Source organism: Nannobrachium achirus, assembly GCF_963921795.1.
Source record: "Nannobrachium achirus genome assembly, chromosome: 19".
Taxonomy (NCBI): Eukaryota; Metazoa; Chordata; class Actinopteri; order Myctophiformes; family Myctophidae; genus Nannobrachium; species Nannobrachium achirus.
In genome coordinates this window covers 22,117,090-22,139,859 of record NC_137826.1, presented here as the reverse complement: position 1 = coordinate 22,139,859, position 22,770 = coordinate 22,117,090, and the positions used below count along the sequence as shown (strand labels likewise).

The following is a 22,770-nucleotide window of genomic DNA, read 5'->3' as shown; positions in this document are numbered from 1 at the left end:
TCTCTCATTTTCATAACATTATTGAGCTGTGCACCTTGAGACTTTTATTTAATCTGAAGTGCAGGCATTCTGCTATGCTGCACTTTCTCTTTGAGAGCTAGCATTGAAAGGTTTACTTTATAGTATTTGCTTGTCTTAAACAGACGGTTGCAATTTGCAAAATGTACAATTTATTTCACACATGATGTTTTGTAGAACTCCAGTGTCCATATTTGTACTTGTAGTATCCTTGACTTGCTGAAGCACCAAAACAGCACCTGTCACAACAGCCCAGCCAGCAAGGTGTGGTACAATCTGTGGTGATGCCTGTTCCTATTGTCCAGTGAAGAGTTAGTTCACTACAGTTTACCAAATGGGATTTGATGCAGAGTGGCACTTGGGGAGAGATCCATTGGTGAAAGGGCCTAAGTGCACTTCATCTTCATGACTGTAGGTGGCAGAACAAGACTAAATGTTGATCAAAATGCAGAGCAAATTGCAGGTCACTTTCTGAAAATTACTTTCCAATACATTATGCTTTCTTTGCTATTCAATAAAGTGAATATTCTTTTACATGACCTGCTAATCAGAACAGCAGCCATGGTATTAAGCCTTATATTTATACTCTGTTTAATGTCTACTTGGAGTCATATCAACCCTATGGGTTAATACATTCTCATTTGTCAATTTGTCAAAATAACATTTGTTATCAGTTGCTCTAAAGCAGTAGTTATTCTCAATAGAGTAAAGAATGGGGGGGGGGAAATAGGAACCAATGTGTAAATGACATCAAAACGTCATTTATACATCCTTGTCTTTTTTCATATTGTGTCTTATAAGAACTTTGTTCCAAACGGTTTGACTCATATATGGATATAAAGAATCAACTGATGGTGAGAAAACGCTAATGTTACACCAGAGATGAGATAGACTGTATCAAATATGAGTGACTGACTATCATAAACCATACAGAGCCACCTCCCTGACAATATCGAAGAGGCCGTTTGTTTATTTTTGGACCACAATGCTTATATGAGACGATTTTAAGATGACTCGGTGTTATTCTCCATAGAAAAGTTACTTCCGCGAACCGGGGGATGAGCGAATGACGTCATGACGTTGTTACTCGTCTTTGCCAACCCTTTTCTATTCACCTGGTATCCTGCAGAAGAAAATTGGTCCTGACTCAGTGCTAATTATACTCACGTACGCGATGGCATGATGAAAATCACCCAGAGAGCTGATTATGAGTATAGGCCTTAATCACTGTTGCAGTCTCAAAGGGCTTTACAGGTCCACATTTCAACAAAGGAACAGATTTTCACATGCCTGGCAGGGTTCCACGGTGGCACGCTGACCATGCGTCAGACAGTGTGGAGTTGTGAGCCCAGGGGCGTCACAACTTGGGGGGGGGGAGAAGTGGGACTGAGTTACTAGGGCCCAAGGTGGAGGGGCCTTAATTATTTTATACTTTAGCTATTGAAAAATAGCAGATCTACAAGCTCACAAAGCGGCACCGAGTGCAGCCCTGCGAGCTTGTAGATCTGCTATTTTTGAAAAGTTGTGAAAATTTGTGCAAATCTTGGAATATTATGTATTTTTAAAGCAAACATTTGTAACTAAAATGTTGCTTCTGGGGGGTCCCTGGAACTAAATATTTTGAGATGGGGGTCCGTGGCCAAATACATATCATTTTGGGGGTCCTTTCACGTGAAAAAGTTTGAGCACCACTGACAAAGAAACATCAAATCCTTAGGATTTAAAATATTCAAAGACTTCAAAAATAGCAGATCTACGTGAAAAGGTTTGAGCACCACTGACAAAGAAACATCAAATCCTTAGAAGGATTTAAAATATTCAAAGACTTAAAAAATAGCAGATCTACAAGCTCGCAGTGAGCTTGTATATCTGCTATTTTTCAATAGTTAGCAGAAAGTAATGCATAATAATGCGTTCCCAGTCTAAATGGGTTAAACCCCCTCACAGTGAATCCTTGTACCCAGGGCCTAGAATTTGGTGCGACGCCTCTGTGTGAGCCGCCATGTCTCGCATGTCTTTTCCTTTCTCCCTACACCACGTTCCTCTCTCATGACACTGTCCTGTCTAATGAAAATGCTGAAAAGCCTACAAAAAGTCTGAAAAAGTAATCAGGACCACAAGAGATAAATGCTTCTATAATTAACCACAGCAGGTGCATGATTGTTGTCTCCCATTGGGTGGTGCTGTTTAGCACTTCTTATGGCTTTGACATGGTCACAGCCACAGTCAGAGTCCCTGAGGGAATGTCTTGGCATTCTGGGCACCATGGCGTACAAATCAATCATCAATATTTAATCATAGTATTTGTACAACTGGATGTGTTGATCATCCATGTGGGTGGCTGTGGCTTAGGAGGGTAGAGTACAGTTAGCCTGGTATAGTGTGCAGTATATGTCAAATTCTAATAATGTCTAATTCTACGTATATGCGTAGAATTAGACATTAGTCTGGAATCTATGTGTGGAACCTGCATTTCAAAGTTACAGATTATTTTTTTTTATCTGGTGATAAACCTGCCCCATATTTGCATACTGGGCCCTGATTGGTGTCCTACAACTTGGGTATAGGGAAATCCAATCACAACCGAGCAGGGCCAGAACAATCTTTTTTTGCACAGATTCCCCGGTTCTCAGTGTCGAAGTGTCCTTCTTTAGCAAGACACTGGCAGTGTGTGAATGGGTGAATTTAACTCCACATTGTAACATTCTGTGGATGAAGACACTATATACTGTAAAGGCAGACCACTTACCATTGGCTCTGACTTTACACCCGTAAAGTACCTCTGACTGTGATAGTACACTAAAAGGGAATCTGCAATGAAGCAGTTTCAGAGGTTGAAAGGAAAGAAGGCCACTGCAGGTGAGATATAAAAAAAAAAGACTACATGGATTTTAATGGAAGTACAAAGGATTAGGGGTTAGACAAAACCCACCGCATTTTTCGAGAAATGGTGGAATATATTGTATTGGTACAGTACAGTTTTGAGCTCGTTGCAATACATATTCATTATGAGGCAGAAATCAATCAGGTTAATTATTTAATTAAAATATTACAAGTAATTGGTTGAAAAATGCACTTCTAAACAAAACAAAATCACGCCTTTGTCATGTTTCAAAACACATATTTTTACAGTTAGGATCATATAGTGTCTGTGTCCTCAAGCAGTAGGCTTTAGCAAAATATCCTGGTTGTCTTGCAAAGAACATGGTTCCTTTTTTGGCAAAGGGTTGGAGCCTTTCTTGCGTCCCCTGTGTTTAAAAGAGAAAATGAATTTGGTTGCATTATTATTTTCTACTGTATTTGCTTCCCCATAAGAGTGACCCATTTAAAACTTTTTCCTGCATGTGCCACAATCTGTACTGTATGCCTACCGTTGTTCAACATGTCTTGCATTTAATGAAGATTCAGTGTTGTTTCCAAAATTAGAAATGAGCCATTTGATTAAATGAATATTAAGACGCCTAACAACATAATGATGCATAGATGGCACAAAAATATGTTACAGTGTGAACAAAGCTGGAAACAGCTGCCGCACCTGCTGCCTTACACAGCCAAACGTTCTATCCACATGTAGTGATGCATTAACCACACTCAGCTGCGCCTGCTACTATGGTATTTTTAAAACAATCATTTGATTAAATCTTTTCATTTTAATGATGTTCTTGAAAATAACACTTTTTCTGCCATTGATACAAAGATAATTGTCATGACAACTGACTGGTGATTACCGAAGAATGTTGTTTGACGGACGCAAGGTCTCAAACACATCCACAAACAAATGACCAGATACAGTAGTACACTTTTAAGCTTGGAGATAGCTGCCTGCATGAATTGTGGAAGAAGCTAGCCACTAGTCCAGACCATTCTTACCTGTCTTCCATATCCTGTATCGTGTCCGGTAAGGGCATACCAAGTGTTTCTGGGAGAAATAATGCTGCCACCCCAGCCAGGATTGGCGCTCCTCCATAGATTAAACCTGGTAGCCAAGGGACACTTGGTAGCCAGTCTCCGAGAAGCAGCACCATAGGGGCCACCATGGCCCCTACACGAGCCATCGTGGAGACCCAGCCCATGCCATTCTGTCTGATGTCAAGAAAAACATACGCACAATTATTGTTAAAGGGGAAGACCACCCATTTTCAATATTGAACTGTGTCATTAATATACCTTAGAGGAGTTGTGTGGAAATAGAAAAAAAGTTCCCCCCCTTCTGTGTTGCCTAGAACTGGAGGATTGATTTGGGGGTTTGTATTGTAAAGTACAACTTGATGACATCACACATTGTACTTTACAATACAAACCCCAAAATCAATCCTCCATTTCTAGGCAACACAGAAGGGGGGGGAACTTTTTTTCTATTTCCACACAACTCAATCATGACATATTTCAATATTGAAAATGGGTGGTCTTCCCCTTTAAATACCCTTGCCATCATATTTACTGCCATCAAAGCGGAAAAATAATTATCTGCTATGTGCTATTTGAATAAAGATTATTGTTATAGCTCCTGCTATGTTTAGGTAATGATGATGGTTTGTCTATGCAATTGTTTACAACATGCAGTGAAATGTTGTCGTTATATCATGGCAAATAGATGTTAACTTAAACCCTGTATACTTTACTCCAGGGGTCTAGATCCCTACACCAAACCTATTCGCAAAAAATCTGATCTAAAAGCTCACAATGCGACGAGTTGTGGGGTCTTGTGACCTTGTAGATTGGCAATTTCTGCCAAATGTTAGCACAGAATAGGAACACTGGAGTTCATTAAGATGATGGCCAGCCAATGGCAGAGGCGAGGGGACCTCTCACCTCATACTAGTTAGTTCCCCTCCTTGTTTCCCTCTACGCCAAATCTCTTGCTGAATATAGAAGCCCACACACCAGTGTTGATTTCGTCGACTAAAACTATTGACGGAAAATGTTCGTTGGCTATCCTTTTTTGCTGACGAAAACAAAATTAAAACTAAGCTATGATGACTAAAACTATGACTAAATATATTAACAATTTCATCAACAAATACAAATAAGACTAAAATGTTGAGGGACTAGTGGAGGAGAATTTTATGCTTGGTTGCGCTCAGGTGTTGCGCTCTGAAAATAGCAGATCTCACAATCGTTGTGAGCGTTGTTGATATTTAATCAACTAAAACTAGACTAAAACTAAAAAAATTCAGATGATATATGACAGGGCAATGAGGTCTTATGCACACCTGATAGGCTTAGAGACGGGTGCGTAGGCAGGGATCAATGTATACTTTCAATCATGCACAAATAGTACATATGACCCGCACACCATCTTACACTTGGCCAAAGAACAAATTTGTATTTAATAATGCAACGTTTCGGTCAACGACCTTCTTCAGGCATCTCTGCCTGAAGAAGGTCGTTAGATGCCTGAAGAAGGTCGTTGACCGAAACGTTGCACTATTAAATAAAAAGAGTTCTTTGGCCAAGTGTAAGATGGTGTGCGGGTCATACTGTATGTACTATTTGTGCATGATTGAAAGTATACAGATGACATATGATGAAAACTAAATTACATTTTATTCAAAAGACTATGAATAAAACCTAGCCTGATTTCAGACTCTTCGCTGAGCTTGAGTCTGACATTATCCCATTGACATTTGAAATTCCCAATCACAAGAGATCTGGTGGGAGGGGTTGTGTTTGACTTGTGTGTACACAAAAACATTCCCCCCTCCCCCTCCCCTCTATGACAGGCATCAAACAGGTCGTTGTCTTTGATGCTAACGAGGAAAGCACAACCCCCTTTGAAGTTCAAAGGGAAACATTAAGAGCTTTGGCTGAGCTCCCCCCCTTTTTTCAAAAGTTAGACCCACCCCCTCCTCCGAGGCTCCGACTCTCATTGGCTTGGTTCTGCCTAAACCAGAGAAACTTTAGCGTCATATGACAACACCAGACCAAGAGAACCAGTCCGTTCAGAGAGTGGGTGGGTCTATGGGCTGGAGCCAGGCAAAATAAAACCAGTAAGGTCACGCCATGTCTTGGCCACCTGGCCAGTGATGTATATCGGACCATTTACCCATATATGGAGACTCCTGGTACCCATATATTCACAGATATGGGCTTCCTATTGATGACACCAGGGATCTCCATATATGGCCATAAAGGGGATTTGGTTCACCTGGCATCACAGGGATCTTTATATACAGTATGGGCATAAAAGGGATTTGGTTCCCCTGACATCACAGTGATGTCAGAGCATGAGAGTCAATAGAACAGTGAAGTCATGATGTCACTCGCTCATCCCTCGGTTCATGGAAGTAATTTCTCTATGGAAAATAACATTGAGTCACCTTAAATCCTCTCATATAAGCATTGTGGTCCAAAAATAAACAAACTGTCTTTGCGATATTGTCGGGGAGGTGGCTCTGTATGGTTTATGATAGTCAGTCACTCATATTTGATAAAGTCTGTTTCTGGTGAAAATGTAACTAATTGGGTGACAGTAACATTAGCGTTTTCTCACCATCAGTTGATTCTTCATATCCATATGAGTCAAACCGCTGAGATCATTTGTTTATGTTTGGAACACAGTTCTTATATGACGCCATATGAAAAAGGTCTATGGGAAATCAGAATGGGGGAAGAAAACCGCAAACCAGGTAGGATGTGTAAATGACATCACACTTCACTACTCTGAACAAAAAAGACAAGCATTACCCATACGGTATACAGATACGGTTAAGCAAAATAATGAATAACAGCTAGAGATTATTTTCTTAAGTATTGTTGCACACAGGCCATGCGTTTTGATTCTAATGTGAAAATACCACTGTCACTCCAACGCATACAGTGATTGGCTTAAACGTGGCTGCGCCAATTCAACTTCCCACCAATTCTGCAAGTTCCGACTACAGCTGAAAATAGGCACACACCACAGTAGCAAATAACCCCCAATGCATGGAAACACCACTGTTTATTGTCATACCTCCAGACAAGGTCCCCCATTGGGATATCAGCGCCACCTGGCGCTGCAACAGAGTAAAACTCATAAGCTCCCGTACGAGAAATATCATTTGTCGGTAGGGCTGTCAATCACAAACGAGGGCACCGCCCCCGAGTGTATATAAGCCCTGCGGGCTATCATAACTTCCTCTTCCGCACCTCTGCTTACCTGCAACTAGTGTCGCGAACTCAGCCATATAAGTATAATTTTCTTTAAAGTTTAGCCTAAGCGTTGACTAGGAAAGTCGGCCACTGGCCTTTAGAGATTATTCTCCTGTACGATTCTAATTCTATTTCTTCCTAACAGTTCAGTCTTTTCTTCACTTTAGCTTTGAGTCTTTACTTCTTCTGTGTACGTTCTGCCACGTGTCTCCCTGCCTTAGCTTAGCTTCGCTTAGCTTCGGTTAGCTCACGATGGCAGCTCGTCGACCTACAGTTAGCAGCCTGCTAGCTAGGGTACCGAAGAAGTGCGGCCTTCCCAGCTGCAAAGGCCTCATCGCCAATGAAGATACACATCTGTTCTGCATTGTCTGCATGGGGGTAGGACACGCCTTGGCCTCTCTGTCCCCTCCGGCCCCGGCCACGGGGGTGAACTGTGCTGAATGCCTCCAGTACGATGTTCCAGCCCTCGAGGCACGATGCGAGATCGCTGCCGCAGGCTACGGCCTTCACACCACGGTCTCCGCCGGAACCCTCCCAGACACCTCTCCTCGTGTGCCGGACAGCGCTGAACGCCACAGCGCTGCTTCTCGCCACGTGGTTAGGCCTCCAGCGGCCTCGCCCTCTGCTAGCTTCGGTAGCCCCGTTGCTAGCGGGTCTGCGGCCCCTGTTTCCACTGCTGTTTCTCCGACGGGCTCGACTGGTGCCGTGCCCAAGAAGAGAACATGCAAGACCGCCCACGTTGTTTCTCCGCCAGCTTCAACGTGGACCGTCCCCCCCAAGGAATTCCACCCTCTAGTCGTCGGGGACATTCCTCTCTCCTTCTCCGTCCCCCAGCTACGGGCTATGCGGCCACCTAGCCCCGTCTCCTGGCATGCTAGCGACGGAGACGAACCGGAGCTAGAGGACTACGACATGGAGGAGGTGGACACGGAGGGTGAGTACTCGGAGGAGGACGAGTCCTCTTTCCCCTCCGGACAGGGCGGAGGCGCGGCCAGGGTGGTTCCTCATGCCGAGGCTTCCATCTCCGCCGCGTCCTCCCAGGCCCCTTCTGCCTCTCTCACCCCTTCCATGCCGGCTGGGGCGAGAGGGGCAGCGGCGCAAGACCCACACTCCATCCCCATGGACGAGCTCTCGGTGCTGGAACGCGCCGCCATCCGGTGTGGTCTGGAGCTGCCACTCGGAGATGCGCCACTCGGACCACGGGCTAGGATTCCTCTCCTGGGCCAGGATTTGGAGTCCTCTCCCCCGCGTCGGATGGAAAAGCTACCACTAGTCCCAGGCTTTGCAGAGGCCCTGCATTCAACCTGGACTACACACAAGGACCCCCCCAAGCTCCCCTTCCTGGTCGATTACCGCGACTCAGAGAAGGCGGGAATCCCCTTGTGCCCTCCCATGGACAAGCTGATGGCCCAGTCCCTGATAGGGAGCATCAAGCCCAACCATGAGCGGACCGGTCCTGGAGGCCGGCCTCCCCTCAATCTGGCCGTGGGTAAGAAGCCTCCTGGGTTTGCCATCCCCTTTGACGACAAGCAGTCTTCAAGGGTGAGGAACTCTTACAGATCTTCCGCGCTGGCAGCCAGGACGATGAACGCCACCCAGCTGCTGCTTTCCTCCACCAGGCGCCTCCTCAGCGAGATGCGGGAGGTGCCTGACGTGCTGGTGGTGGAAATGGACAAGTCGCTGCGCATGCTGATGGACTTGAATGTCCACGCGATCGAGTGGCTTGGACATGGCATGGATTATTGCATCCAGGCGGAACGTGCCAGGTGGCTAGACAAGGTACAGTGTCCTGGCAGTTCTGGAGAGGAGACCGGGAAGATCTTGCAAGACCTCCCCGGCCACCCTACCTTCCTCATGGGCGGTGGACTGGAGCTTCTCCGCCAGGAGGTGGCGGATAAGAAGATCACTCTGGAGCTACTGGGAGCCACGACGGACCCCCAGGTACCCAGAAAGGAAAAGAGACAGGGACGGAGCAAGGCCCCTGGTCAGGCTGACAGGGGGCGCTCTTCCTCCAAGCAGGGGAAACAGAACAATCCCCCTAGGACCCCCTCTTCTTCCTCCGCGGGACCCCCTCGCACTGCAGCGGGGGCTCAAGCCCGCTCTCAATCCCGCCACCCTCCCAGGCACGGGATACCGGCCAGCTCCCACAAAGCCCGTGGGAAGCCGCCGCGAAAGTGACACTGGACTCTGGCGGGGTCCCCCTGAAAATTCAGGGGACCCCCCCTTGCAAGCGCAGACGTTTGGACAATATGAACAATTTTTCTTATGCAAAGAAATCAATGTTTATTCCTCCTCTGTGCTCTCCTCCAGTGCCTGTAATAAAAAGTGTGTTGATGAAACAATGCCTGTTTATTTCAAACCCACCTGCTTTACTACAGACGACCCCATTTTGCATGAATTTAACCAGTGTAGAGAAGTCCAGGCTGGAATTTCTTTCCACTCAGATAATATCGCTTCCTCCAGTCATGCAGACAGGTTACAAGCAGAATATTTCTCTTTGCAAAATGTTCCCAGACAAGCTAATTCCTATTCACAGTGGTATAGTCTCTCGAGTGTGCAATACCCCTCTGTCTCCACCGAGCGGCACTGTTATGCCGACTCTAGTTCAGGACAGGAGTTTGGTCTTAGCGTCAGGGAAGAAGCCAACACATATCACCCAGGGTCGGCCTCGTCTTCCCGCAAGGAAGCATATAAAGGCCTTAGCACAGGTTATAAACGTAAATACAATTCCCCGAGCCGGGGATTATGTTACTTATGCGATGAACCCTGTCCCCCGGGCTCCACGTTGTGTGTCGCATGTATTATTAACAAGCGAGGCTTCTTGGAGGTCACGTGTCCGTCCCCCACCGGATACGGAAATAAGCGTACCGGAAACGGAAACGCTCTTTCCGCCGGTGACTCCGCGCCTTCCGGCCCGGAGGTCACGTGTTCGTTCCCCACCGGATACGGAAATAAGCGTACCGGAAACGGAAACGCTCTTTCCGCCGGTGACTCCGCGCCTTCCGGCTCGGCGTCTAGCGGATACGGATACGTGCCCGGATATGGAACCTTTCCCTCCCGGCCCAGTAGTTCCGCTCAGGCGGTACAACCCCAAGGCTTCTCCGTTGCTCAGCAACACGTTAGCACAGTGTGCAGAGCAATGGAAACGTTGCAATCCGAATCACTGGGTGTTTCGGACGGTGACGCGGGGTTACAGACTACAGTTCGCGAAAAAACCCTCCCTATCCAGCAAGGTTATTTATACTTGAGCCCGCGGCTTGAAGGCCGATGCCTTGAGGGAGGAGATAAGCTCACTATTGCGCAAGGGCGCTATAGTGGAGTTATCACGCGACCAGAGCCGTTTAGGCTTCTGGAGCCGTTATTTTCTGGTTCAGAAAAAAGGAGGGGGGCTGCGTCCGATTATGGACTTACGTGCTCTGAACAAGCACTTGAAAAAGTTCAAATTCAGGATGTTGACGTCAGAGTCACTGATGAAATCAGTGAGACAGGGGGATTTCCACTGTTCAGTGGACCTGAAGGACGCTTATCAGCACATCCTCATTTATCCCCCACACAGGAAGTTCCTGCGGTTCGCCTTCGAGGGGCGCCTGTACGAGTACACGGTCGTCCCTTTCGGTCTTTCTCTGAGCCCTCGGGTTTTCGTGAAAGTGACCGAGGCAGCCATTGCTCCACTGAGGCATCAGGGAGTCAGGCTGGCGAACTACATAGACGATTGGATGATTTCCGCCGCCTCCTGCTCAGAAGCGGCGCGCCATACCAATCTGGTGTTGTCACACCTGAAGGCCTTGGGTTTCAACGTCAACTTTGGCAAAAGTATGTTGTTACCCTCCCAGCAGATTTCCTTTATAGGAATATCTCTGGACTCGGCCACCATGTCCGCTCGCCTCTCCCCGGAGAGGGTGGACAGGTTTCTGGCTTGTCTGGGCTCCTTCCAACTGAACCAGGTGGTCAGGTACAAGGAGTGCATGAAGTTGACTGGGCTGATGGCTTCAGCAGTGCAACTTCTGCGTCTGGGCAGGTTTCATATGAGACCTTTCCAGCGGTGGTCACTGGCGCTCAGGATTCCTTCCCTGCAAGGGTACAGGAAGGTGACAGTCAGCCAGGTCTGCATGGACGCTCTGGTCCCATGGAGGGACCAGGCGTTGTTGACAAGTGGGGTCTCCATGGGCGAAGTGGTGTCACGCAAGGTGATCACCACAGACGCCAGCCGTTCGGGGTGGGGCGCCACCCACGAGGGGCGCTCAGCCAGGGGTCTTTGGACCCAGGCCATGTTGGAGTACCACATCAACTATCTGGAATTAATGGCGATCTACTTGGCGCTCAAGCATTTCGAACCATTTCTCCGGGGTTGCCATGTCCTGGTCAGGACGGACAACACGGCGGCCCTGTATTATCTCAACAAACAGGGCGGCCTCTCCTCGCGGACGCTGGATCAGCTGGCGCGCGAGATGACCCTCTGGTGCTTGCCTCGGTTGAGGTCCATCAGAGCATCCCATGTCCCGGGCCTTCAGAACGGCGGCGCCGATCTGTTGTCCAGGGGGGAGCCTCGTTACGAGGATTGGTCTCTCCACCCTGCGGTGGTGAGGCAGATTTTCTCCAGGTTCGGTCGACCGCGAGTCGACCTCTTTGCCTCCCAGGAGAACGCGAAGTGCCCCCTTTACTTTTCAGTGAGGGGACCTTCTCCTCTGGGGATGGACGCGTTTGCTTACGAATGGCCACAAGGTCTTCTCTACGCGTTTCCACCCCTGGAACTGATTCTTCCCACTCTGGAGAGGATCAGATGTTCCAACCAGGAGGTTCTTCTGGTGACACCATCCAGGGGAGTGTGGAGGTCTCTGATCACCCCACTGCTCTCTCAACCCCCTTGGCGGCTTCCTTGCTCAGGGATCTGCTGCGCCAGGCAGGGGACGAGATCTTCCATCCAGACCCACGGGGCCTAGACCTGTGGGTTTGGCCCGTGAGAGGGAGAACCTGCTTGCAGCAGGCTTCTCACCGATGGTTGTAGCCACTATTCAGAGTGCTAGAGCCCCCTCTACTAGGGCTGTGTATGATGGAAGATGGAATGCCTTTTTGGACTGGTGTGAGCTACAGGAGCCACCTGTGGTGGCTCATATAGCTTCGGCCCAGAAGGTGTTAGATTTCCTGCAGGACCGCCTGGACCTTGGTCTGGCGTTCTCTACACTGAGGGGTTATTTAGCGGCTATTGATGCCTGCCACCTGGGGGTGGCAGGCAAAGGCCTTTCTAAAATCCCTGAGGTGGTCCAGTTCATGCATGGTGTGGACCATTTGAGACCTGTGACCAGAGCCTTGTTTCCTGTTTGGGATCTACAAGTGGTTCTTGAGGGCCTTTGCAAGGCACCCTTTGAACCGATTGGCAGGACCTCTTTGAAACATTTAAGTTTCAAAACAGCTCTTTTGCTTGCCTTGTCTACGGCTAAGCGTGTGAGCGACCTTCATGCGCTCTCTGTGAGCCCTGATTGTATGAGGTTTCTCAATAATGACTCCAAGGTTCTTCTTAAACCTCATTTGAGTTTTATTCCTAAGAACCGAGTGGTCCCGAAGGAACCTGTTGTTTTGACGGCTTTCCATCCTCCTCCGTTTGCATCAGAGGAGGATAGGCGTCTTCATTGTCTTTGTCCAGTTAGGGCCTTGAAGGCCTACTGTGATAGGACGGTGGACAGCAGGTCTACTTCTCAGCTTTTCGTGGTCATGAATGCCCGTCAACGAAAAGCGGTGTCCAAACCCACTCTGTCGAGATGGCTTGTGGATGCTATTAGGTTGGCTTACACCCGGTCTGGGTCTGAAGTGCCGGAAGCACTTAAGGCCCACAGTACTAGGGGTGTGTCTACCTCTTGGGCTTTGTCCAAAGGTGTCTCCATTGAGGAGATTTGTGCAGCGGCGAATTGGTCTTCGCCGTCTACCTTTGCGACCTACTATCACCTGGACGTTGCGCCTTCTGCTATGGCGCATACGGTTCTGGGTGCTGCTGCCCTTCCTACTGTGTAGTGGGGCGGCTCTCTCCCCTTCCTGAGATAGCATGTTGCTGTCTCTAGGATACGTGGGGGGACCCTGAGTTTTTCCCTTATATTATTGCAATTTTATAAGGTGGACCTGTGTCTGCCCTTAGTGCATAAGGCAGGCCTCGGTCTGTCAGGGTCTTTTTCTGTCTGAACACGCCCAGGCCCTGTGGGTCTGGGTCGGATCAGTCCTGAAAGGGGTCACGTCGGTTGACAGGACCTCCTTTCCGGGTGTGGTCGGTGTGCACGACAGTCTTGTCGGTTCATGACTTCTCGGGGAGTATATGAGTCCCAATGGGGGACCTTGTCTGGAGGTATGACAATAAACGTATAGGTTCCGAACGGAACCATGTTTATTTAATACCGGAGGACAAGGTCCCCCAGAATAAAGCCCCTCGGTTCGCTAGTTGCGGGCGCAGAGGTGCGGCTTTAGAGGAAGTTATGATAGCCCGCAGGGCTTATATACACTCGGGGGCGGTGCCCTCGTTTGTGATTGACAGCCCTACCGACAAATGATATTTCTCGTACGGGAGCTTATGAGTTTTACTCTGTTGCAGCGCCAGGTGGCGCTGATATCCCAATGGGGGACCTTGTCCTCCGGTATTAAATAAACATGGTTCCGTTCGGAACCTATACGTTATTGTTTGACCGTCGGCGTGATACATCACACAACAAGACATAATGGGAAAGTGCCCACTTGATAATCACAATGACTATTCTCGTTATTTACATAGATAGATGGTCTTTCTAAATAACATAAAGGATAGCTATTGCTAATTGATGAAGAGAAAAACATCTTACCGAATAACTGTTGGGAACAGTTCTCCAGAATACAGATAGCAGCAGTTGAAAGAGGCAGCCAGGCAACCTTTACCCAGGACAGCCAGACAGGTGCGCACAGTCTGTTTTTCTGGACAGTATAGTGAAGTCAATACATTAGTGCAATTAAGCAATATTGAATGAGAGGGTGTGCATTACCGTGGTTAATAGCATGCCAGTGTTGCTGCAGGAACGAGGCGTCCACCGACTTCAGTAAGCAGCGCTGAAGTGCCATTAACCACGGTAATGCAGACGAGTTCAATAATGTGATTATACAACAGTTATCCTTATTAACTCATTAAAAGCCAACCCCGCGATGTCGCGTGAAAAGTAATAGAGTATCTATAGTGCCATCCACGCGATGTCGCGTGAAAAGTAATATATTACTGTAACGGCGAGTAAAAATACCTAGTACTTGGCCGAAGCTCCGGAGACGAAATCCGGCGCTGATTTGTCATCATCACGGCTCCACGAGCACACAATAGTCATCCCATAACATTGAGGTGGACGGCCGATCTCATCTTTAATGTCCATTATCTCAAAACTACACTTTAGAAGCTAGGATGGAGGCAGATGCTCGCTTATTTTACACAGTTATAAAAGCTCCCGGTCGGCCATTACACAACTCCACGTGGACACGCATCGGTTCCGGCGCACGATCCGATGACGTCAGACCGGAAGTGATTGCGCGGTGGACTTCTGGCCTTCAAAATAAGACAACGCAAGTGAATGGGACCTGAAGGAGGCACTTTGGACATTATAATCCGTTAATGTCTGGGGCTCAGAATGAGTTAAAACACACCAACTTCATTTCATTGTAATTAAGATATTCGATAGAACATTTTATTTTTTAATGTCAGTTTTCACTACTATACGTCTCTAAACTTCCCATGAAAACTGCTAGCGTAGCGGCTTAACATAGTGCTGGGACAGGGAACTGGCTGCTATTTCGCGACCCGGCACAGCAGATTTTTTTTTCTTTGATGAGACCCGTGCCACGATGCTGGTTTGAAGTACGGCTAGATAGCTACAGTATTTACAGTATTTCAACCTATCAGATTGCTTCGTCGGAACTACCTGTACAATTACAACAGTGTTGCAGTGCATTTAAACAGTCTGGTGTATTTGCTGACATACCATACGGCACAAATATGTTGATCAAAATGACAGTTCCAGCCAGGATGAGAGATGCACACTGTGATGGCCGCCGTCCCCAGAAACACATGCCCACAGTGACAACGACTTTGGCAGGGATGTCAACCGTTCCGAAGATGACTTGGATCAAGTAGACGTCCACTCCAAATTTTTGCAAGTCCATTGAAAGACCATAGTAGGCAAAACTGGTTGATAACCTAATTTAGGAAATATAGAGATAAGATAAGATGTTACAAAATCTTGATCCCTGAGGGGTAAAATGGTAAAATATCAGAGATTAAATTTGATGACGCTATAATGGAGATAAATGTAAGGGTTATTAGATGAGATGCTACTGTTGAGTAAAGCCTATGGTCCATAGCATTAGAAGGAGTTCTCCTTAATGCTATGTCGCCGATGAGCCCCCCACCTCACGTCTAAAATACACCTTTTAGCCAGAAAAGAAAATATTTCACCTGAAAGACAAAATCTGGTCAATGGAATTTTCTATTGACACGATCTGTAGAGGCCTAGAGGGCGGTGTGGAGTAGCTCCGGTTACATATTTTCTTTTCTGGCCAAAAAGTGTATTTTAGACGTGAGCTGGGGGGCTCCGAGTGTTCCCACTAAGGAAAGTAGGCTTTCAACACAGGGGCTCATCGGTGACATAGCGCTAAGGAGAACTGCTTCGAAGTTCTAATGCTATAGACCAGTGCTAAGTAAAGCCCAATTTCTACTTTGTTGAACGACCATATTTTAAATGTTTATTTTATTTTTCAGTTATTTTCAGTGAGTGACGTGATCATCATATAGTGATTAGGGCTTAATGCCAGCCTGGATGTAGATTTAATCAAGTGTACAGAGGGCAAGTGCAGAGTGGACTGGTTCTAGGGTTATTTTTCCCCCTTTTAATCGCAGGAACCTTTCACGTAATTTGAATTAGGACCTTGTTCAAGAACTCAGGTATTATACTAACCCATGGTTCAGGAACTAGTGGGCATTTACCCAGCAGGCAGCAGCACTCAACACTGGTTATTGGTAGTAGTACTTGCCTAGTTTTGCAAGAATGTTACACAAACAACGTACCTGGTTTGAAAATGGCACGTTTTACAGTGGGTGTTTTAGATTTTGGATTTCTTATAGAACGCAGTAGAGATGATCTGCAGTGCACTAAACTGAAGCATTGATTAGATTGTCAGAGAATCAGAGAATGTACCAGACAGCACTGAGACTGATGGTCATAGTCCTCATGGTGGGGGTGCGGAACAGGTCAAAGACAGAATGTCTACCCTGTGAACAAGACATCTCTTTCTTCATGGACTCCTGCAGCATCTGAACCACATGAATAGAAGACGTTCAGTTTGCACTGTGTTTACTGCAGTACGTTTAGAAAGTAGAATGGTGCGCCACAGGTTAAAGGATTTGGTGGGATTTGTTCCTTAGCTTGCAGGGCTAGCAATGGCATAGCTCCAGAAGCACAGAATCATTGATGCGTTTGCATGCACTTTAAAAGCTGTGTGTGTTGAAAATGTCTATAATCTGGAACAACATTTATAAACAATGACATGTTACACAGCATATAGTTGCCGTTGGGCAGAAACGTATCTCCATATTTCAACGGTTTGTTTTTTCTTAAATTAATTAAGAAGTGTTGTGCAAAGTAGCAAAAAATCAGCTACTTTGAAAACATTACTTAAACATTTCAAGTGGAAGTGTGTCTGTGTTTTTTATAAATATTGAACCAATGAAAAGTATTAACAAGAGCTTGTGACTAAATAATAACTACAGTCATTTTCCTGAAAGTACCGGTTTTGGACGTACAAGTCTTCTGCCTGACAGGCAGTGCCAATATGCTGGTGTTAGTGGAAATATACGTGGATTACATCTCAACGTGTTATTGTAAAAAAAAAAAAAAAAAGGGTATGGATTGTAGCTTTAAACGCCTCTCCCTTACGTCCATATCAATCTTGTCTCCATCCTTGTCGCGACCATTGATGTGGGCCACAGACTTTAGGTTTTTGACAGCTTGGTCACACTGCTGATTCAGGGCCAACCACCTCGCTGATTCTAGAAACCACCTGGCCAAAAACAAGTTACACAACTTGTGAAAATCACTTTTCTGATATCTGGTTTGTTTGTTTGAACCAAAGACACAAAAAGAGTAATAAAATGATAAAATTGATTCCCCATGATGGCGACATATTTTTCATTTGTGCAGCTAAGATAAAAATAAAATTAAGAAAGCAGCTAATAAAAAACCTCTTATGTAAAAAAAAAAAAAAACCCCAATAAGAAACCAGCAACATTCCATAAAGTGACGCTTTTAAATTAGCCGCTACCAAAGACAAACACATCTGTGAATCGGTAACCCAACTTTAACCCCCAAAAGCTCACTGAAGCACATCTCACCACGAGTAGAGAAAGGCGACGTAGAAGGGAACAGAGACAGCCAGCGTTAACCATCGCCAGTCCCTTATGAAGTAGGCCATCAGTGCCAGTAAAAGCTGCCCCATGGTGTAACAGTAACCTGTGCCCGTGCCCACCACTGTTCGCACACGGGTAGGGATCCACTCCACAACTTGAAATGAGAGAGTCACAGGAGATATGGAAGTTGATTGCACTCATTTGGTCTGATTTTGCAATTATGTTCAATTATTTAGCAAAATGTTTAATTATTCCCCCTTTCCCTGTTTGACTTGCGCTCTCTTTTCTCTCTCTCATTTTTGGAGGGTAAATTCAATTCAGCTGTCTAGTGACAGTAACTGTACTGATGAGCACTCAAATTGAACAGGACAATACTTAGTTAGTTCATACTAGGTGTCGGAAAGATAAATGCATTCAAGTTGTGTTCAAATGGAAATGGTTTTAATTTTAGAAAGAAAGACTCAACTTTCTTTTAGTGTCAAGCCAATATCTACATCTTTAACTGTGTTAGAAAAAACAAATTGAAAATAAATAAACCAGTAAGACACCCTTAGGCGTCTTTCTGGTAATAATAATAATAATTAGCTGATAGGCTATATATATATATATATATATATATATATATATATATATATATATATATATACTGTATGTATATATATACTGTATGTATATATATACTGTATGTATCCTTATACTTCCAGAACAGAACAGATAGATGACCAATAAGAGGGGTGTCATGTGTCTATATATCCAGGGTCCGGGTGAACTAGCTAGGCTTGCCTAGTTTTTGCAATTAAATATGTCATTATATGTTATTATATATGTAATTAATTTATCATTTCTGCTCACATAAATCACTAGACCACACTTCACGATTACGATAGCTGAGTGCTCACATGCACAATTAGCGATTCATTATCAAGCTCAAAGATTAATTGAATATTCGATTAACTTTTATTAATCTATGCAATGAATTTAGACCATTTCTATTAATAGATTTAAAGATATTAAAGATAGGGTAAGTGATATATTAAGTGAAGTTTTTTGCTAAGCTCTATAATCTGGTGGCAAAATGATAGCCAATCAGGAGAGAGTATCTATTTAGTGTTTCAGTTCCAATTTGTATCCAATTGTATGTCTGAGTTCTTTCTCCTGATTGGATAAAATTGGTATCCTGACCTTAAAATGCATTTTCTGTTTGATAAAGAGCTGGAGAGACATGGAGACACATGTTACTGAACAAACACTATATAGCAATGAGTACTATCAGATCAAAGAGCTACTTAACACTTATTATTTGAATCACTTACCCTACCTTTTTAAGTAACACATTTTGTGAATCCAAATAGACATTTGGAAATATAATATAATAATGTTAACCCAGCTGTCAAAAAAACATATAATTGAATTATATGGAGGACACACATTGATTTGCATATCGTCACTGTCGGGCAGAAACCTTGTATCTCCAAGTTTCAAATGTGTAAATCTTTTGCAAAGCAAAGCCCTGCTTCATCATACAAGGCCGTCTCACAAAAGCAGTGAAAACAGCCGATCTACAAGCACACAACGCCTCGCAGTGCGAGGCGTTGTGTGCTTGTAGATCGGCTGTTTTCACTAGTTTAAATCATTTTTAAAATGATAAATGCAAAACGAACGGTTTTGGACATACAAGGTTTTCATCGGACAACGACGATATAATCCCTCTGCTGTCCTTCCCACTAATAACTTACTGAGAGAGAAGGAGTTTAGCACCAGGCCAGACAGGGCCATGCCACATATGAACCTGAACAGGCAGAAGATGGAGAAGGAGGGCGCAAATGCGACACACGTCCCCGCCACGGCGAACATCAGGTTAGACATTATCAGCAGGAAACGTCGGCCATATCTACAGTATGAGACAAAGGAGATTAGAGAGGTCAGACCTCACGGTGCGTCTCTCTGAGTTACACATGGATAAATGAACACTGAGGATTTTACTGTATGCCGTCTGCTGATAAGAATTGTTATGCAGGTCACACAACAAATATGTCGGGAGATTGCATTTTCTGTTTTCATCATGGATTTTCCTTCTATGTATGTTTACAAATGCCAACAATCAAAGACAAGATGGATGCACGTATCATGGACTATACATTTGTAGCAGCTTTACACCTAAGAGTAAATGAAGATAAAGTTATGATAAATTCAATATTCAGTAGAATAAACGTCACCTATCTGACAGTGCGCCGAAGCCAAACGCACCCACAAGCACTCCTCCCATATAAATAGTTTGTCCCATCTGCTTTAAGGTGCGGAGATCACACACCAGATTCCACTGAAGAAAATGTGCAAAATAAAAACACAAGGTAACATACTATAGACATTTACAAATGTTAAATTCACAATGTTTTTCATGGAGAAAAAAAACATGCACATCACAGTGTGTCCAATACAATTGGTGCTGAATCACTGGTAGATCAGAGCAGAATGATCTTCAGTACACATTTTTGCATTTTTATTGCATGCTCTTCCTCAGAAGTCTGCATTGGTGTGCAGCTCTAATCTATTATTTTGCATGGGGTCATGTTTTATCCATAGAGCCCTACAATGACTGCAAGCAAGGGTTCAGTGAACCCTTGCTGAAGAAACTAAACAAAATCAACCTTTACACTTTAGAACCACCAGTATACATTGTGAGCCTTGACTTTTACTTTAAAGCAGGGGTCTTCAACAGGGGGTCCGGGACCCCTAGGGGGTCCTCAGAGTTACTACAGAGGGTCCTCCATCTTTGTGTGATAGAAACTTTTCTTTTTCTTCTTTTTTATATTAACCACTTGAACCCTAGCATCCATATTCTGAGAACTTTAGCCAAAAATAGCAGATCTACAAGCTCACAATGCCTCGTGCTGCGAGGCATTGTGAGCTTGTAGATCGGCTATTTTCGGCAAAGCGCTTTGGTGTAGAGGAGAAAAGAGCAGACTAAGTACAGAGTGAAAGGTCAAGTTTTATAAGTATAATATTGTTAAATATCTGAAAACACAAATTGACATGATTCCAAAATACTCTGATGATGGTGCTGTCAAACGATGAAATTATATGGAATCTTTGAAGAGGTTGTGGGGTCCCTGCTTCATTTCTCTCACAACTAAGGGGTCCTTGGCCTGAAAACGTTGAAGACCCCTGCTTTACACTTTAGAACCACCAGTAGGTCTATACATTGTGAGCCTTGACCTTTACTTAAACGTTCAACAAAATCAATAGAAGTAGTCCTACCTCAGATATGATTGTGGAGGTCCTCTCAGTGTTATTATAAGACCATCCGTCCACGCATCCCTGTAATGCGATGTCCTCCTCGCCATCCCGTTCCTCGTCTGGGCTGAATGTGCCATTCTGTGCCAGGAGTTGCCACTGTGGCTCGACGTAACGCTGGCAGCTGTCGGGCCTTCCGTTCTGGTCCAGCGGTACTGTGACCAGCAGCGCCTCCTCTGGTCTCAGCTGCGAGCGGGAGACGTTCTCTGGTGCGCTGCAGTGGTGCGGTGGCACCCAGGCCACAAAGTTCTGCAAGAGGTTGTGACTGGCCATCATGAAGATGGGGAGGCAGAGTAAGGTGACGTGCAGGACCTGGAAGCGCCCTGTGCTCCCCGCCAGTTCTAGGAGATCAGCAAATGCCATGGCTGTGTCAACCAACGGATAACTCAAAAGAAAGGGTTATGGTATGGGCTCTTGTAGTTTAAGTCCCTCTGCAACAGTCCTTATGTTCTGGCAGTTAGGAAACCTCAAAGTGTCCGTTGCTCTAACGACGGTGGATGTTTGATAAACACCTGTGAAGTGGCAGAGGCAGCGATATTGAAAGCAAGGACTAACCCAAATGAGCATTCATAATATTGCAATTACTTTTAATGTTTAGAATTTGATCAACTTACCCCATTAGATACTGTGCCTCCATTATACAAGCCTAGCTAAATTTCACACCTTTATGAAAAAATAAATAAAAAAAGCATAGCATCTATTCCATTCAAGTTATTCTCACAACAGTCTGAGAGACAAAACATAAGAAACCTCATTGCCGGAGCTTGCAGGCAATAATCAGCTCTTAAATTCCTTACGCTTTTCTAAGAAGGAAAAGTTTTCAAAACTCAGCCTATTAGTAGCTCAAATTAAACCTCTTGAGAAATGAACGGCTTCCTTCCTTGGGAGCTAGTGAACTGTAAGACTGCTGCGGAGTCCTGCTTGGATAGTTCTGCCTTCGGACAGATGCTCCCTGAACTTTATTAGTCACCAGATATGAGGGACAGAGTGAGAATTATGGCTAACTTTGTGTGTGTATGTGTTATGTTTGTCAATGAGAAGAGAGAGAGAGAGAGAGAGAGAGAGAGAGAGAGAGAAAAGTGAGAGAGAGAAAAGTGAGAGAGAGAGAGAGCCCTAGAGTGTGGGCGTGTGTGTGTGTGTTTGCACGTGCACGTGTGTGCGCACACACTTGGTTAATCAGGCTTACTCAGCAGGAAGGCTTTTCTTTTTTGAAAAAAGCAATTTCACATAGTTTCTGTGCTCACATTTTACATGCTGAGTGGAAATCCTTATACAAGCATTTTTATGTGTTTAAGGACAAACGTACACTTTTTTAAAATTATACTGTAAAAGTAATGCTGTCATCAAAGCAATTGTGGCTGTCTCAGTGTCAGCAGGCTTTCCATGTCTGTTTATCAGCATGTTATTTTGTCAATTTAAATTCACACGCTGAGAGAATCCAATGAGTTTAAGAATGTATTGCAAAATATGTGGCTAAACTTTCAACTATCATATGGTGTCGTAAGTGTCCTTCCATTCCGTTCTGTTAGGCATCCAATAATCCTCTGTGTTGTAAAACAAGTGAATATGTGGTCAAAAAAGTGAATATGTGGTCAATGACTGACTATTCCTATCGCCAAAATAAAAGTCTGGGTTTCCGAGGCTAATGACTGACTGACTACATAACTTCTCACCGACGCCTGTCTATAAGTGCTGAAAGGACACAGGGACAGGGATAAGAGGTCATTATAATGACTGAGAGTGGCTGTCCAGACCGTACCTTTAACTACAGCTGAGCAATTAATCAAATCAAGATGGGGTCTAATAATGGCGGGGCTTCATGCAGATTTCAGGGTCCGGAGGGCAGTCTATGGCCTCAGTCATCTGACATATCTATGACGTTTATGACTCCATATTTGGGAATGGTGGCAACCCCATTCGACTACTATTGA

General features: G+C 45.1%; 1 protein-coding gene across 1 annotated transcript; it reads right to left on the bottom strand.

The window, feature by feature from the left end:
- Positions 1–862: 862 nt before the first annotated feature.
- Positions 863–21,202, bottom strand: slc22a6l (solute carrier family 22 member 6, like; the record flags this gene model as incomplete). The annotated part of the gene is made up of 10 exons (XM_080749321.1): positions 863–866; positions 3,889–4,101; positions 13,971–14,079; positions 15,126–15,340; positions 16,338–16,453; positions 17,076–17,199; positions 17,531–17,699; positions 19,282–19,436; positions 19,762–19,865; positions 20,804–21,202. The coding sequence occupies 10 exons, from the start codon at positions 21,200–21,202 to the stop codon at positions 863–865; spliced, it is 1,608 nt and encodes a 535-aa protein (XP_080605447.1).
- Positions 21,203–22,770: the final 1,568 nt, after the last annotated feature.